At 35.3% G+C, this 18,470-nt stretch overlaps 1 protein-coding gene across 1 annotated transcript; it reads right to left on the bottom strand.

The window, feature by feature from the left end:
- Nucleotides 1–1,395: 1,395 nt before the first annotated feature.
- On the bottom strand, nucleotides 1,396–10,419 carry LOC107826392 (protein disulfide-isomerase 5-1). The gene is made up of 5 exons (XM_016653357.2): nucleotides 10,102–10,419; nucleotides 8,720–8,778; nucleotides 6,230–6,405; nucleotides 1,924–2,029; nucleotides 1,396–1,708 (listed from the first exon to the last, which is right to left on the bottom strand). The coding sequence occupies exons 1-4, from the start codon at nucleotides 10,219–10,221 to the stop codon at nucleotides 1,935–1,937; spliced, it is 450 nt and encodes a 149-aa protein (XP_016508843.1). The 5' UTR covers nucleotides 10,222–10,419; the 3' UTR covers nucleotides 1,396–1,708; nucleotides 1,924–1,934.
- Nucleotides 10,420–18,470: the final 8,051 nt, after the last annotated feature.

The following is an 18,470-nucleotide window of genomic DNA, read 5'->3' as shown; positions in this document are numbered from 1 at the left end:
GGGTTGCACCCCAAAGAGTGTGATATAGACAGCCTACCCTAATGCAAGTATTACTGGCTGTTTCCACAGCTCGAACCTATGACCTAAGTCATAAAAAACAACTTGGTCATTGCTCCAAGTATAATCAAACCCAATTCTACAAAATATCCAATAATCCAAAGGGTAGGTCAATAGGTCACTTAAGAGTTCTCCACATTGTCATTCATAGAGAGGTTGAAAATGGCAATTTCTTTCTGAAATGGAGGAGCTGGAATCTTAAGTGGAAAGCAGCACGTCCCCCATTTTAATTTATTTAATTGTGGAATAAATGAATAATCAAGCTGGCTGATCCTTTTCTTTTCTTTTATTATATATTTTCTGTTTAAAAAAAGGACAATTATATTACAGAAAAAGACAAGCAAGAATTTGTATTAAAGGACAGTAAACTTGGTCGTTTCTTCCAATAGCCAACAAATATATATACACAAAATAAACAAACATTACAGTCTTAATCAAATTAGTACCCAAGATTCGGTGAAGACACATCATGTTTGGCAGGCATGAGCTTGTAGGTAATGTTTCATTTGTCAGCTACATTTGCAATGAAAAAATTAATGTGTGCTTAATTAGAACAAAACCCTGAGATCCCGCAGTATTATTCCTAGAATGTTTCCTTGTTTCTCAGCTCACCACTCACTTCCCCTAAATGAGGTCTGTATCAAACGTAAAAGTTAAGCAAACCCAAGCAAAATATTCTGATCTGTAGTGTTACTTCCTACAGTTCCTAGGAACATGTGTGTATCTTAAGCAAACAATATGTAGCTATGAACGTCTACTCATGTGAGACAAGAATGCTCTGTTGCTCTCATATTGATCCTTAACCCGCAAATTGAAATATGTATTCTATGCTTGACTAAAAAAATGCTACCCTCCTCTATTCTAAATATTAGTCGTTTTGACAGATTGAATTTATTTAAAATATTTGACGTTTAGAAAAACAAACAGTCATTTATTATTTTTCATCTTCAAAACTACCACTATTGTTTCAATTAGTGAAATGTTTATAGAGAGATAAATGATAACTGTGCAAATACTCTTATTTTATCTGTTAAGTATCTTTCTCTAAGTAGCGGGCAAAAATGTCACAAGACGGACGGAGTAATACGGTAGACATAGCTTTTAGCTTTGAGGAAACAAATTGTAGAACAAATAGCAGTTGCTAAGTCAAGGCCATCAAAAGGAGATGGAACATGAAAATTTCAAAAAGTATCTTGAAACGCATATTGAGTTAATATCCACTTATCATTTTCTTCCGTAATTCGTCCTGTGAGAAATTTATGTTGTTCCTAGACGCAAAGAGAAGCACGTCCCAATCATAATCAAGCATTATACTGTGGGCTTGTCATTACCACTGCATAGCTCAATATGACATCTTTGCTCATACCAAAAAATGAGAATAACAAAATTTCATGTCTAACATCTCTTTCGAGTATCTTTGGAGTTTACAGTAATCATTTAGCAAATTAGATCCTTTTTCGTCTAGCCAATGTCAGCCTAATCAGATTAACAAAATCCTAGACAGCGAAATCTAGGAGAATAAGAAGGCCATCACCAACCCAGTGTCAGTACAAAAGAAGACTCACTGGCCATCTTCATCCATTCTAGCGTTTTCCAGATTCTGCTAGGGAACAGTCCTTCCGGTGAAACATGGCAAGACTGTACCTGTTACCTGTCAGTGTTAAACCACATTTCAGTGGGAAGCTTGCAAATGTGTATAAGCGAATTAATTTTACAAGAGAAACTCCACAAGGAAGGAGGATGGTATACATGGCTTTTCCACTCATAGCAGATGTTTTGAGATGGAAATGCAGATAAAAAGGAGAACCTGCATATAGCCATGCAAAAGACGGAGGCATTTAGAGCTTTCAGTCTTTCAGAGTTTACCTGGCAGTAAGTTATAACTCTTTATCATCACCAGCTTCAGCTTTTGTGGCGGCTTTCTCTGCTTCTTCTAATGCAAAAATTTTCAGCGATTCAATGTCTCTTGGTCCTACAGCAACAGATGTAAAATACAGGATTTCAGGTCAAATACAAGTTAATGGGCATGGAGTGGCGAGACCAGCTTGTCGCATTTTATGGTATTATTGTCTTAACGTCATGATAGATGCTAAAGGAGCTAAAAGGATGTTTTGATACAAGTGGGATATATGTTAACAATTGTCTTACCTATATTTACAGCTTTTTGATGAAGTAGCAGTGAGTACTTAGCTAAATATTCATTGATTGAAAGATCCTAGGTCCTTTTAGACAGCTTCAATATACATGATCTTGGGTCTACCTCATCCCTTTTCTGCACCATCAATCATCATATCGTTACACCTATGGACCGGTGCATTTAGAGGTTTATGTAAGACATGATCAAACCATCTTAAGTCGCCCTCTTTCAGTTTAAATTCTATGAGTGCTACTTGCATCATCTCACTGATGTGCTTATTTCTAACATTTTCCAATCTTGTGTGACCACATAACAATCTTAACCTCCGCAATTCTACAACACTAATCTTGTTGATATGTTGAGCCTTAGACGCCCAACTTTCTTTCCCGTATAACATTGATATTCTCACTACCTTTTTATAGATCGGCTTTCACTTTTTAAGGTAGCTTTTTATCGTATAGCACTCTTCCATTTCAACCATATTATTAAGTCTATATGTCACATCTCCATCTATCATGTTTTCTTTTTGACGACTAAGCCTACACATCCACATTGTTGTGAAATAATAGTAACATTACAAGAACTAAGCAATTAACAAAAGTTTAAAAAATAAAGAATATAAATACTAGTAAGAGCACAAAAAAGTAACTTCTTTTCTTCTTTCACATGTGTGTTCTGCCTATCTCAATTATCAGACCTTTTATAGGAAAGAAAGGTGAGAGATAGCTTGTAAGAATCACCACTGCACTGTGACAAGTATGGACATATAGCATGGGAATCCATCCATAAAATATTTACAACACTCCTCCTTGAATGGCCACGTAAAAAAGGAAAGATATGCCTTGTTAAGACCATACTAGGAAAAAACCCACTGCAAAAATATCCTAGTGAAAGAAAAGTAATACTACATAGTTATTTGTAATATATATTGCTTGTTGCTTCATTAAAACCTTACCCAAAAACCGAATGGGACAAAAGCCTTAGTTAAGGAAAAATAGTGCAGCACATATTTAACTCTCCCGGATGAAAACATCACTTATTGTCTTGAAGATGACACATTCCAATAATGTATGAGATTGACAATTCTTTAATGAACAGAACCGTCAAATTATCATTTGAACGAAGTTGTTGAACATCAATTTCACCATTCTTTTGAAGATCACGAGTAAAAAAGAATTTTAGTGAAATATGTTTTATTCTATCTCATCCTCCTTTTAGTTGAGCTATGCATGCAGCATTATTTTCATACAATGTAGTTGGAAATTCCTTTTGAAAGGAAGACCACATGTTTCCTGGATGATTGAGTTATTGATCTCAACCAAATGCATTCTCGACTTGCTTCATGAATGACTATTATCTCTGCATGATTTGAAGAAGTAGCAACCATAGTTTTGCTTTATTGAATGCCATGATATGGTTGTACCTCTACATGTAAATAAATAACTTGTTTGAGATCGATTTTTATTTGAATCAGACAAATATCTTGTATTTGCATAGCCAATCAATTGTGAGTTTATTCATTTGAATAAAACAGTCCCATATGAATGGTCCCTTAGAGGTATTTGAACATATGCTTAATACCACTCCATCGTCTTCGTGTTAGGAAGAACTAAATCTTGCTAACAAGCTTATAGAGAAAGCTATGTTTGGTAGAAAATTATTGGCAAGATACTTTAATGCACCAATTGCACTAAGATATGGTATTTCAGTACCAAACATATGGTTGCTACTTTATTAATCTTTATTCTCATATGGTTGCTCTTCATTATTCTCATAAGGTCGAAATAAATCTTTATTAATGTCAAGCAATCTCACAACCACGTGGACTCAATGGATGTGCTTTATTAAGTTGTTCGGACTCGGGTGCGGGTATCCGATACGGGGACGGATCTGAGTATCGGATTCGGCAAAATCTAAATTTTAAGATTCGGGTGGTACGGATCCAAATATGGATACGGGTGCGGGATTCGGCTAATAAAAAAATAGGGCTATAAAAATAATGTAAATTTTGAGAGATATTCTGTGAAAAACTTACATGAATATTGTAGAATTCAATCTTTCATTCTCCAAGATGGACATTATGCTTTCATTCTCCTAAATCTGTTTTATTTTTTATTTTGAGAAATCAAAATCTCAATTTTTCTCCCAGATTTGCTGATGGACTCCGATCAAAGTGTCCAAAGTTAGTTGACCGTATCCGGGACGTATCCCGCTCCCGTCCCTGTCTCGTATCGGGACGGGGACAACACCAAAATCGAAGATTCCGCGCAACTTAGGTGCTTTATCCATGTAAAATCGCTTTAAAATTTAGTATACACTGATTGGTGGACAAATATTCCATTTGTAAAATGCTCAAACCAAGATAGAATTTTGTCTTTCCAAAATCTTTCATTTCAAATTCTTTCTTCATATATTCTACAGTCTTTGGATGTTCTTCCGGAGTTCCAGTGATATTCAAGTCATCAACATATTATGACAAATTCAGATCCAGGCCTCTTAATAAAGACATAAGAGCAAATTGGGTCATTTTTGTTCTTTCAACAGATACTCGTTAAGGCTATTATACCACATGTGTCCTAATTGTTTTAATCCGTATAAGAATTTCTGAAGCTTTATTGAATGAGTTTTCCAGAAATCTTTATATGCATCAGGCACTTTGAATCCTTTAGGGATTTTCATAAAAAATTTATTGTCCGGTGAACCATATAAATAGGCGGTGACAACATCCATAAGATGCATATCAAGTTTTACATGAACGGCAAAATTTATAAAATACCCGAAAGTGATTGCATCCACCATAGGATAATATATACTCTTTTTCTTTCACTAGGATTTTTCCCAATAATTTTTTTCTAGTAAGGTCTTATGAAGAATATTAGTAGTGTTGTAAATAGTTTATGGATGGACACCCATGCTATATGTCAATCCTTGACACTGTGCAATGATGATTCTTACAAGCTATATGTCACCTTCCTTGCCTATAAAAGGCATGGTAATTGAGATAGGCAGAACATACATTTGATAGAGGAGAAGGAGTTACTCTTTTGTGCTCTTAGTCTTACTAGTATTATTTATTCTCCTTACGTTTTAAGTTTATGTTAATTCTTAGTTCTTGCAATATTACTTATATTTCACAACACGTCAGAACGAGGCTCTAATCTTCTCCAAGTAGAGTTTTGAGTTTCTACTTCAGATTAGGTATGCATTTAAAGTTTTATGAAAGAACTTTGATCATTACTTGTTTTTTTCCAGATAACTCCTTTTTCTTCTTCCAATTGTATGTTATCATTGTCAGTTATATCGCCTTTTATAGGCATGAAAAAGTAAAGAATTACTATTGTAAAATAGTGAAAGGAATGAACACCCACAACAAGCATGAGCATCCAGTCCATATTATTTACCACAACACCAATATTTTGTCTACTCTTGCTTCTTTTTTATCCCTCTTATTGGGACTAAACGTGTTGTTGATACACTATGTTATTTCTGTTTTTGATAATCATACTATCTTACTTCTGTTATCCTCAAAAACCGCACTATTAAATACATTTTCTCCGTAGTTCCAACATTTGATTGGCTCCATCACTAGTTCCGTTAAGTAAACTGCATCATCTGCAAATGAGATGCACCATGGAACCTCATCCTATATAGTTAGAGAACTCAGATTTAAATGCTGCGTTGCACCAGAGCAAGAAATGGCTAAAAATGCCCTCCATCCTAAATATGTTTTAGAGTTGACACAGCTTCACTATTATCCTAATAATTTCACATTGTTCAAAAATTCATTCACTGAACAAACCAAACTTAAAGCAAGATGTAATACTTATATTATCACACTAACTTTAATATTTTCTTCTACACGGACTGATTCTTTTAATAAGTAATTCTACAGGCACTGATATAATCACAGGTCAATTTAGAAAAGCAGATACAATTGGGAGTAGCAAAAGAAATCCAAATTATGCATCCTTGTAACTTAAACTTTTAAATCGACTATGAGATAGTTAAGAGATGTTTCAAAGAAAAAACTCCTACCTTGGTACTTTGCAACTTCTTCTCCATTGTAGAAGAGTTTGAATGTAGGATATGAATGGATATCAACTTTGTTACACACTGGTTTATGTGTACCACAATCAACTTGTCCCACCTCTATCTCATCCTCCCCTTCCATCGCTTTCCCTAGATCATCCCAAAGTGTTCCCAGGTTCTTACTGAAAAAAGGTCTCAGAATTAGCAAAACGAAAGAACCTTCTTAGGACAATACAGCAAAGGAAATATCAAGGACTAATTTTGTGATATATAACGAAATTTAAAAACTAAAATGAACCCAACTCAACATTATCTTACCAAATACATATTGGCTGAAGAATCATGTTTTTTCAGTTAACTAAGCCAGTCACAGACAGGTACATGCCTTGTGATGGACTAGTAAGTATGTTTTAAAGTCCTTGGACATCTACAATTATTATTCTCCAGAAAAGTATAGTACTGGCACTTGGGATTATTAGGTCTATCATCCAGTTAATTCTCTTACTAGTTGCCATATATAACCAAAAATATTAGCTAGCTACAAGTCAAAATGCCACTTATAAAAAAAAAAAAGCTACATGTGAAAATTTTAACAAAAGAAGAGTGTCAGTATGTAAAATACTAGATAGAAAACTGCTAGATTTTTCAGCATTTCATTATCATCAGTAATAAGAATAATGAAGATCTAACTAATTTGTATTTTTGATGTAATAACACTAAAGACATCGCAAAAGTTTGAGTTGACAGTTGTTCCAGAGGTACTTCACCACTCAGGTTGCTCAGCAACGGCACCGTGAAGTGTCCCTATCTCACGCTGGCCTGGATACTTTAGAATGTAAAATTATTGGTTGAATCAGCATGCTGAGATGAGTTATATATATATATATATTTTAATTTTATTTTATTTTTTTTATGACCGAGAAATCTGTCTGGAGCCGATCCTTTGAACCAACCGCAGCCTTCAAAACTCGGTGGATAATGGGCCCGCCCCTCTAAGTCACTAATATAATTACCATCTTCTGAATTAACCCAAATAAATCTGCAAACGACCTAATCTCTTTCCCACCAAACAACCAACATCCATTGGTGCCCTTTCCTTGACCAATGGCACCACTGTTCGAACGACCTCAGCAATAGTCATTGAACAAGAAGAACAAAATAGAGAATTTAAATTCTCAATATGATCCATAAGAGTAAATAATTAGAATAAGGGATATTTCAGTGAATCACCCTCCACTTAACACTGACCCTTTCATGTGGTTCAGTGACACTTAAGCCCCCTTCCCCCAACCCTTTAACTTCATTCATATTCTGATAGGTATCTGTCATCGGAAATGGGTCACAAGAAGACCATAGAGAGAGAGTAGCCCTCTAAAGTCAAAACTGTCTTTAAGTTCAAATTCGCGACATGTATAATCTTTAAAATGGGTAAAATACTGATTCAATTTTATCCAATATGAATATATCAAACAAACTTCTTCACAAGGCGTTCCAATCTCTATGTGGATTTTAGTCATATCAAATACCTCAACAGTAACTTTCTAATGTAGTCTTCAGAGCCAAAGCATTATGGGTGATTTATTTTACCTCTCAGCATGAAATTGTCTCCTTCAAGAGACTTTGGCTTAGCATTTTTTTTCTTTTTCTTTTTGAGAAACGTAGAATGTTCATTAATCTTGGAAGTTTCCTTTCCTTGTACTACTAGATCATAGTGTAAATGGGATTCCATACCCGTTTGGCCAAGCTGCAAAAATTAGCTTATTTTGAGAAGTGCTTTTCTCAAAAGTACTTTTGGTGAGAAGCAGTTTGTGTTTGGCTAATTAGTTTGAAAAACACTTCTGAGCAGCAATTAGTGTTTGACCAAGCTTAAAAAAACTACTTCTAAGTGTATTTTTCTCAAAAGTGCCTCTCAAAAAAGTACTTTTGGAGAGAAGCTACTTTTTTCTGCTTCTCCTCAAAAACACTTTTTTTTCCTTCCAAAAGCTTGGTCAAACACCTCAATTTTTGGCCAAAAGAAAAAAGCACTTTTGGCCAAAAAGAAGCTTGGCCAAATAGGCTAGTTAACCTTGACAATGAAATGAAAGAATATTTGATCATTTTAACATAGCTCTTCCCTGTGGCCACAGATATAATCAGGCCCACCTGTTTACAGAATATGCTTGAACTTGCAGTCAAGAGGCAAGCCACATTCATGCACTACAAGATTCAGAGCATCATGGTACCTTTAGCAATTTGAATTTGGAAAATGAGATCCTTCATGGATATCACAGAGTATCTATCTACGCTACTAATAGAGAAGGCTTTACGCATTCATAGTGGCAGTTTGGACACCAAAAATGCCTAGAACTTCCTAAATTTTCCTCACATTAAAGAACCAAAAAAGTAGCTAGCAGGCAGAAGTGGAAATTGAGTTGAGAATTCAGACAAGCCAACCATTTCTACAAGAGGAAAAGGGAAAACATTAAAACTAAAGCAGACTAGTTTTGAAAGGCTTACCAGTGCTTACACCACGGTACACAAAATTTGACAAACCATGCAGTGTCCTTCTCATTTATCTAAATGAAATCCAAAAGAACATGTGAGTATGGCTATGGAAACCATTCAAAAAGTTGCACAAAACCACCAACAGCTAACTCAAGACTGCAACTATTATTTGATTCAATGTTGAATACTACTTGATGTAAAAGAAATCAACAGAATATATAAAGAAAACTTAAATATTTAGCTATGTGGCTGATTAAATTAGCTACATGTACTCTATGTCCACCAATGGATAATCACTCTTCCAAACCAGATGAATGGCAACGGGATGAACAGAGATTACAGATTACCCACCACGTGGAAACCACCGATATCATAATCATCAACCAAACCTGAACTGAAAAAGGTTTTCTTTTTCCTATTTCATTTATTTTTCTTTTGAGTTACTAACTCCTGCTGCTGAAATGGTTTAGCCACCCACGTGTTACATAGGCCTTCAGATGCACCAGTTTTTAGATGTGAAAACATGATGATTGAAGGTGTTAACAAGATGAAGAGAGACCTAAAATCACATGGAAAGAAGTAGTCGCAAAAGATTTATAATATCTCAGACTCCAGGTAGATCTAGCAAAAGATAGAAAATAATTGAAGTTGAAAATCCGTAAAGGTGATAGCAACTAGAACACTTGTGCTTACGAGAAGATTCTTAGTATATTATTAGTGATATAATGACTGGAGTATATTAGTGAATCCCTAGTGTTAGATAATTCTTAAGTACGCAATATTGAAATATTATTGAACCAAACAGAGCATTTATGATATTGAGTGTTGAGGATTCATATAGTCAGTACCAACTAGCTTGGGATTGAAGCGTCGTTGTTGTTGTTGTTACCAGCATCTAATCATATTACACAAAGAAAAATCCGTATGAGATTGAGTATTGAGGATTCATACTGCCGGACCCAACTAGCTTGGGATTGAGGCATAGTTGTTGTTGTTTTTGTTGGCTGAGATAGTATGAGACGCAAATGTCCTATGATGCTCCTAGTTCTTTCACGATTTTTTTTCCTTACAATTTAGATCAAATAACCGGTTACCCAATATGGACACATTCAATTTCCTACTTTGGCAAAAATAACCAAAAAATCACACAAACTATAAAAATTAACAATAAACCGAATTAAATTTAGATATCACTACTCAATAACCAATAAAATATCATCTCCATAATAAAACACATACAGTAAAATAAGAACAATAATTACGTGAAAACTCTAATATACATGTTACAGATCGTATAAACCCTAGTAGTTTTCTAGGAGGCAAATCTGATCTCTGATCTAAAAACAAGAAACTAAACAGCTCTATCAGAAGCAACAAAAAAGAAGTTTATTTACCTTGTCATTAAAAGTATCGGCTGTGAGGGTAATGACTTCAGCTCTGGCGATAAATATCGAACTTAACAAAAAGATGCAACACAATAAGATAAAGGCAAATGGGAGCGTACAGCGTTTCATCGTAGCACCAGATTTTGATTCTGAAAATCGAAATTTCAGTATAGCTGAAAATCCTCCAACTTATTGCTTTGAATTTGAAGTAGACTGGGAAGAAGGAAGAATTAAGAGAAGAAATGGGAAAAGTAATAAATAGAAGGATGTTTGGGAGTATTTCCAATATGGAATATTTTAGTTATACTGTTTCTTCTTTGTGGGATTGTTACACAAATATAATATATATATATATATATATATATATATATATATATATATGTATTATATGTGCATAATTGTATATAATCAATGGTAAACTATATATTTTGCCTAAAAAAATGACGTAATTTGACCAACTATTTATGTAAAAGACACCTTTTCTTTTTCTTTTGTGGGTGGACTTAACTTACGGGTTTGTTCCATTAAGTTTTGACTAATGAAAAAGGACAAAATACAAAATTAAGGAGTTCGTCAAGGCTAACTACATTCGCTACCTAGAAAATATATATATTAAATTTATATAATACCCATATATACAAAAGAAAACGTTTTATCAACATTATTGTTCCATTAAGTTTTGACTAATGAAAAAGGACAAAATACAAAATTAAGGAGTCCGTCGAGGCTAACTACATTCACTACCTAGAAAATATATAAAAAATATATATTAAATTTATATAATACCCATATATACAAAAGAAAACGTTTTATCAACATTATTGTTCCATTAAGTTTTGACTAATGAAAAAGGACAAAATACAAAATTAAAAAGCATTTTTCGGTTATTATGGGGTTACATCAAGGATCTGCGCTCAGCCCGTTCTTATTTGCCCTGGTGATGGACGCACTAACACACCATATTAAAGGGGAGGTGTCATGGTATATGTTATTCGCTGACGACATAGTTCTGATTGATAAGACGCGAGACAGTGTATACGACATGCTGGAGGTTTGGAGACATACCCTTGAGCCTAATGGTTTCAAATTGAGCAGGACTAAGACAGAGTATCTTAAATGCAAGTTCAATGTTGAGTCGGGGAAGTGGGCATGGACGTGAGGCTCGATCACAGGTGATCCCCAAGAGAAGTAGCTTTAAGTACCTGGGTCGATTATCCAGGGGACGGAGAGATTGATGAGGATGTTACTCACCGTATAGAGGTGCGGTGGATGAAATGGAGGTTAGTATCAGGAGTTCTATGTGACAAGATAGTGCCACCGTTAATCAAAGGTAAGATCTATAGAGTTGTGGTTAGACTGACCATAATGTATGGGACAAAGTGTTGGCCGGTTAAGAACTTACATATCCAGAAGATGAAAGTGACATAGATGAGGAAGTTAAGGTGGATGTGCAGGCATACTAGATTGGATAAGATTAGGAATAAAGTTGTCCGGGGAGAAAGTGGGTGTGGGTCCCATGGATGACAAGATGCGTAAAGCGAGGCTCAGATAGTTTTGACACGTGCAGAGGAGGAAACCTGATGCTCCGGTGAGGAGGTGAGAGAGTTTGGCCTTGGCGGGGAACGAGAAAAGGTAGATGGTGTCTAAGAAGTATTGGAGACAGGTGATCAGACAGGACATGACATTGCTGCAGATTTTCGAGGACATAGCCCTTGATAGGAAGATGTGGAGGTCGAGCATTAGGGTTATAGGTTAGGACGTAGTCGAGTCTGAGGGTGGCGCGACCCCAATTTCCCTCCACAGGATGTCGTGATAGCACCTAGTCTCTAAGACATATGGAATATAGTTGAAATGACAAATAACTCTCAAATACTCAACAATTTAACATAAACAAACTCAACAACTCAGTATATACAATTTCTCAAAACACGGCGAATACAAGTCACAAGCTCTAAATAGTAGTACTAAATAATCCTATACATCAATGTATATATATAAAAAAGGAAATAAGAATAGTCTAGGTAGAGGAGGACTCTGAGACTTGCGGATACCGACAGGTATACCTTGAAGTCTCCGAAGTTGAGCTCTTCTCGCTAGTACCTGAGCTGAAGTACCTGGATTTCCACAAAAAGAGGTGCAGAAGTGTGGCATGAGTACACAATAACGGTACCCAGTAAGTGCCAATAACTTTAGGATGCATCTTTTTAAATCAATATGGGTGATTAAGTACGTGTATGCTTGTGCAAGTATTCTATCACAACTCAAGTCAACAAGTAAGAGTGGAGACAACAAAGGGCACATAGGAAACAACACAACAAAACGTAAAATGTACCACTCACATAAGGTAGGCACACCACTCCACAATTATCATCAATAATAATGCCCCCAGGCCATCACAAGTCATCACAAATCATCCTCTGACATAACCCACCTTGTCTCGCCACATGCGCAATAATGAAATAAATTCCCACCTTGTCTCGTTGCACGAGCATAATAATATTCCCACCTTGTCTCGCTATATGCGCAAACTCACATATATAACCCTTATTGTCATACCGCATGTGCAAATATCAATAATAATAATAGCACGTACAACTCACATGCGAACATCCTGACAATCCGCTCAACGATACCACGTGTGCTAAAAATATAACAACACAATATAAGGTCTTTCACTATATGTGCCCATCACCATATGTGCCCATATGCCACAAGCTTTCCTAAAAACAATTTCAATACCACAATCACGCATAGCCCTCGGCTCAACAATACCGAGTATAACACAACAACAACAACAACAACAATAATACGAGAGTGCGGCAAGTAAATCAACACAAGAACAATAGAACATAAATAAACGGAAGAACGAACTCACAATAAAAGAAACACAGGTAATAATGGTTTCCACAAGAATAGCTCAACAAAAGGGAGATATACTGTGAAACAATGATTCCACATAAGTATAAGTCAACAATTAGGGGGATAACAATACTTCAGTTAAGGTTAAGCAATTACAGAAGAGATAATAATAACTTCAATTAAGGTTAAGCAATTACGGAAAAGACATCAATAACTTCAATTAAGTTTAAGAAATTACAAAAAAGACAGCATGGCAATAAAAGATGCGACAACTTCAATTAAGGTATACAATAGTTTATTGACAACAAGGGTAGAACACGAATTAATCAGCTCCAAATAAGACACGTAGGGGTGAATTTAATGGATGGAGGATTTATCATGATAAGAAAACTTCATTTTTAATGTACATAAGAACCTAAGAGCCAAAAATGGTCAAATTCCCACAAATAAGCCTGAGTACGTACTTGTCACCTCGTGTACATGGCCTTCACGTGACACAATTAGCACAAATGACTCAATTCTAAGTGGCTCCTCAATTGTTGCTCTGACAGGTACCCTAGCTGTGGCACGTGCCCCTTCTCGGCCTCTACTTTGGCCCCAACCTCTCGCGACTCTAGTAGAGGGCACATGTGTCTGCTCAGCTGATCTGATTGCGCGTGTCTTTACCATATGTGAGAGAATAGAGATACAAAGGCTCAATCTTTGAAATCAACAAATTCGCATAATAAGAATGAAAGAAGTGAAATTGTCTTAATAGTTCTGTAGCATCTCGAAGATAAGTACAGACGTCTCTGTACTGATCTACAAGACTCTACTAAACTCGCTTATGACTCGTTGCACCTATGAACCTAGAGCTCTTATTACAACTTATCACGACCCCAATTTTCCCTCTATATGATGTCGTGATGGCACCTAGTCGCTAAGGTTAGGTAACCCTAAAACTTACTAAATTAAATGGCAGAATTTAACCAGAAACAATTATTAAGCATGAAACTAAAATTTTCTATAGTAAACCAAACATCCCGAGTGCAATACAATATCCCAAAACCGATAGTACAAGTCATAAGCTCTACTGAGTTTTCTAGGGAAAACCCCTAAGTACAACTGTTTCGGAATAGAAATAAACAATATAAGTACAAAATCAGAAGGTGACTCCGGGGCGTGCGAACGCGATGTCAAGTATACCTTGAGTCTCTATAGTAGAGCCCGAACATCTAACTATAATCAACCAGCTCTAAAGTACCTGGATTTGCACAAGAAAATGTGCATAAAGCGTAGCATGAGTACACCACAGCTGTACCCAGTAAGTGTCAAGACTAACCTCGGTGGAGTAATAATGAAGAACAATCAAGACACCTACTAAACATAATAAATTATACAAGTATAAATGTGAAACTAACATGGAACAATATCATTATAAAACTAAGCATGATAACAATAATAAAAAAATGCTTGTAATAGGAAACTAAAAGCAACAATTAGCAACAAGATACAACAGGTAATAATGCCGTGGAATAAGCTGAATACAGTTTAAGTCTGATGAAACCAAGTAAGGAAAACAATTAACCACTCAATAAGAGCAACCACTTTCACACAAGATTTGTTTAAGAAATTCACCAAAGTACTTTATCTCATAGTCACAATTCATGGGTCCTAGTTCATGAACCCTAATCACTTGGAATTTTGTGCCCACATTACAGTTTATAACCGCACGAATGACTCACGTGCTGCACGGATAACTCACGTGCCAATACCATTGATACCTCATATATGTACAGACAACTCATGTGCTCAGGGAGTGACAACTTCTCATATACGCACGGACTACTCATGTGCCAATATAACAACTTTCACACAGAAAGCAAGTAAACGGGAGTACATGTAAATGGTCAATAATTGTAGGATTCATCTTCTTAAAGCGATATGGGTGATTAGGTATGTGTATGCTTGTGCAAGTGTTCTATCACAACTCAAGTCAACAAGTAAGAGTGGAGAAAATGAAGGGCACATATGAAACAACACAACAAAACGTAAAATGTACAAGTCACACAAGGTAGGCACAACGCTCCACAATTATCATCAATAACATTGCCCCCAGATCATCACAAATCATCCCCGACATAGCCAACTTTGTCTCGACACGTGTGCATCAATGAAGTAAATGCCCGTCGTGTCTCACCGCACGCGCATAATAATATTCCCACCTTGTCTCGCCACATATGCAAACCCGCATATGTAGCCCGCCTTGTTACACCGCATGTGCAAGTATCAATAATAACAATAGCATGGACAACTCACGTGTGAACACCCCGTCAATCCTCTCAATAATACCACGTGTGCTAAAAACTTAACAACACAAAATAAGGTCTTTCACCATATGTTCCCATATTCCACAAGCTTTCCTCAAAACAATTTCAAAACTACAAAACACAAATAAATGGGAGAACGAGATCACAATGAAAAAAGAAACACAGGTAATAATGGTTTCCAAAAGAATAGCTCAACAAAGGGAGAGATAACGTGAAACAATGATTCCACATAAGTATAAGTCAACAATGAGGAGGATAACATAACTGCAGTTAAGATTAAGCAATTACAAAAAAGATAATAATAACTTCAATTAAGGTCTAGCAATTACAAAAAAGACATCAATAACTTCAATTAAGGTTAAGCAATTACGGAAAAGACAACATGGCAACAAAAGAGGCGACAACTTCAATTAAGGCACATAAGAGCTTATTGGCAACAAGGGTAGAACATGAATTATTCAACTCCAAATAAGACACATAAGAGTGAATTTAGTGGATGGAGGATTTAACATGATAAGACAACTTCATTTTTAATGGACAAAGGAACCTAAGAGCCAAAAAATGGTTAAATTCCCACAAATAATCCCAAGTACGTACTCGTCACCTCGTGTATACGGACTTCACATGACACAATTAGCACAAATGACTCAATTCTAAGGGGTAGTTCCCCTACACAAAGTTAGGCAATATACTTACCTCGAATAAGCTAAACCGATACTCTAAAATGGCCTTCTCGAGTGAAAAAACCTCTGGGGTGGCTCAAATCTAGCCAAAATAACTTAATATCATAAATGAAAACCATAGGAAACAATTCCGGATAATAAAGCTTTGATCTTTAATAAAAACTAAAAAGTCAACCCCGGACCCGCACCTCGGAACCCGATAAGAATTACAAAATTTGAACACTCACTCCGATACAAGTCCAACCATACCAAAATTATCAAATTCCGACATTAAATAGCTTTTCAAATCCCAAAAATTTAGCATAAGAAGTTTCATATTCCCCCCCCCCCCCCACACAAATTTTCAATCCAAATCACTAATTAAATAATTAAAACAATGATAGATTCATGTATAATAACTAAATCTGAGTTAGAATCACTTAGCCCAATCAACTCCTTGAAAATCCCTTCAAGAATCGCCCACATCCGAGGTCTCTAGCTCAAAATATGAAAAATGGGTTCAAACCCTCGATTTTGAAACTAATAGTTGCTGCCCAGATGGCCTTCTTCGCAAATGCGGAATGTGCCCCGCATTCGCGAAACACAAAATCTCAGCTGCCAAATTCCTCTTCGCGTACGCGAGAGCACCCATGCGAACACAATGATTAATGAACCAAGGCCTACGCGAAGGCGTTCCTTCGTTCGTGAACGCATGGCCATCTTCACGAACGCGAAGAACAAACTTCACCTACCTCCCAGATAGCCTTCACAAATGCGAGACATCTCTCGTGAATGCGAAGAAGGAAACCAGACATCAGAATTTCTGCATTTCGACAAGGCCAAATTCAATCCGAATCTCAGCCGAGGCCCTGAGACCTCAACCAAACATACCGACAAGTTCTATAACTTAACGTGGATCTGCTCAAGGCCTCAAATCACATCAAACATCAAAACGACGAATCACGCCTCAAATCGAACTTAATGAACTTTCAACTTCTACAACTTGCGGCGAATCATATCAAATCAACCTGGAACGACATCAAATTTGCATGCAAGTCCCAAATGAAATAATGAAGTGATTATAACTATCGAAATCACAATCCAATCCGGGTCAAACCCGTTAACCTTCCAAGCCTTCACGTTTCTAATTTTTGCGAAAATGCATCAAATCAACCTACGGACCCCAAATCCAAATCTGAGCATACGCTTGAGTCCAACATCGTCATACGAAGCTATTGGAATCATCAAAATATCATTCTTGGATCGTCCACACAAAAGTCAAACTACGGTCAACTCTTACCGCTTAAGCTTTTAAAGTAAGAATCCTTCTTCGAACTCGACCACACATGCAAGTTATAATACATAATACGAAGCTGATCGAGACCTTAAGCCACCAAACAAGATGCTAATTCTCAAAACTACCGGTCGGGTCATTACAAAACTCATAGGGAAAGGACATAACTATAATAACTTATTTTTTCGATTACAATAACTTCTATGTTAATTTATTAATATTTAAGATTTTAAAATTAATAAAATTTCTTCTATTGAATTCTTACTAAAAATATCTAGGAAGGTTTAATAAAATCAATTTCATAAGAATCATCCGTGTTGGTAATATATTATCACTCCATAATATGTAATACCAATAAAAAATAAAAGTAATGTTAAATGGACTGCATATAGCTTTGAAATTAAGAAAAAAATTCCCACGATAACATAGCTTTATATTATATTTGAATTGCTTCCTACTCGAATAATATTTTATTATTATTAATTTTTCGTGTAATATTGCAAAATATACCCAATTACTAAAGAAAAACTAAGAAATTTTTTAAGAATATAAATATGTGAGAAAGAAAAAAAAAAGGTTGGTAAGAGTTAATATCACTAATGATTTTGCAAACATAAAGATCTAAAAATGGAATGTCAGATTGATCTTTTTATTCTTTGAAAATAAAATTCTTGGTGGATAAAATTATAATTACGATTAAATATTCAAAATAAGAGATGAACTAATTTTAACAATCTGAATCAACTAAATATAAATTATTTTTTATGTTAAAACTAAATAATCAAATCTTTTAATTGTGTAAAAGATTATTTTTCTAAGTATGTAAATCTACGATATCAACTTTCGTCTTCTGAAACTAAAGTATATCCTTTAAATTTGTGTAAAAATATTTTTGTATGTTTATGTTTTCTTATTATTATAATAAATAAATCACAAAGACAAACATTCTAAATAGTGAACTATAATTACAATAATATATTTCTTGCACGAATAACTATATGTCGTACTTTCAAGAGGGATATTAATATCGATAATAAGAATTCTGGTTATGACATAACAACCAAAGCATTAGAAGAAAACATATAAAAAAATCGTCTACAAAGAAATGTTCAGTAAGATACCATCACATTACATACCTTTAAACTATAATACATAATTATTTAAGTAACATGACTAAATTGATCATTTGTGTAAGATCCGATGATGTCCTTTCATTTTGAATTCACATATTATGTAAATGTAATAATATTTTTC

This window comes from Nicotiana tabacum, chromosome 18, assembly GCF_000715075.1.
Source record: "Nicotiana tabacum cultivar K326 chromosome 18, ASM71507v2, whole genome shotgun sequence".
NCBI lineage: Eukaryota > Viridiplantae > Streptophyta > Magnoliopsida > Solanales > Solanaceae > Nicotiana > Nicotiana tabacum.
Note: the sequence above shows the minus strand (reverse complement) of the source record. Positions and strands in the feature narration are given on the sequence as shown.

Excerpts from the sequence above, each read along its gene's own strand:
- LOC107826392 (XM_016653357.2), bottom strand. The coding sequence starts at position 10,221 with ATGAAACGCTGTACGCTCCCATTTGCCTTTATCTTATTGTGTTGCATC. Across the intron at positions 6,406-8,719 it reads GTACCGTGGTGTAAGCACTG|TAAGAACCTGGGAACACTTT; the intron begins GTAAGCCTTTCA and ends ACCTTTTTTCAG. Across the intron at positions 2,030-6,229 it reads AGAAGTTGCAAAGTACCAAG|GACCAAGAGACATTGAATCG; the intron begins GTAGGAGTTTTT and ends CTGTTGCTGTAG.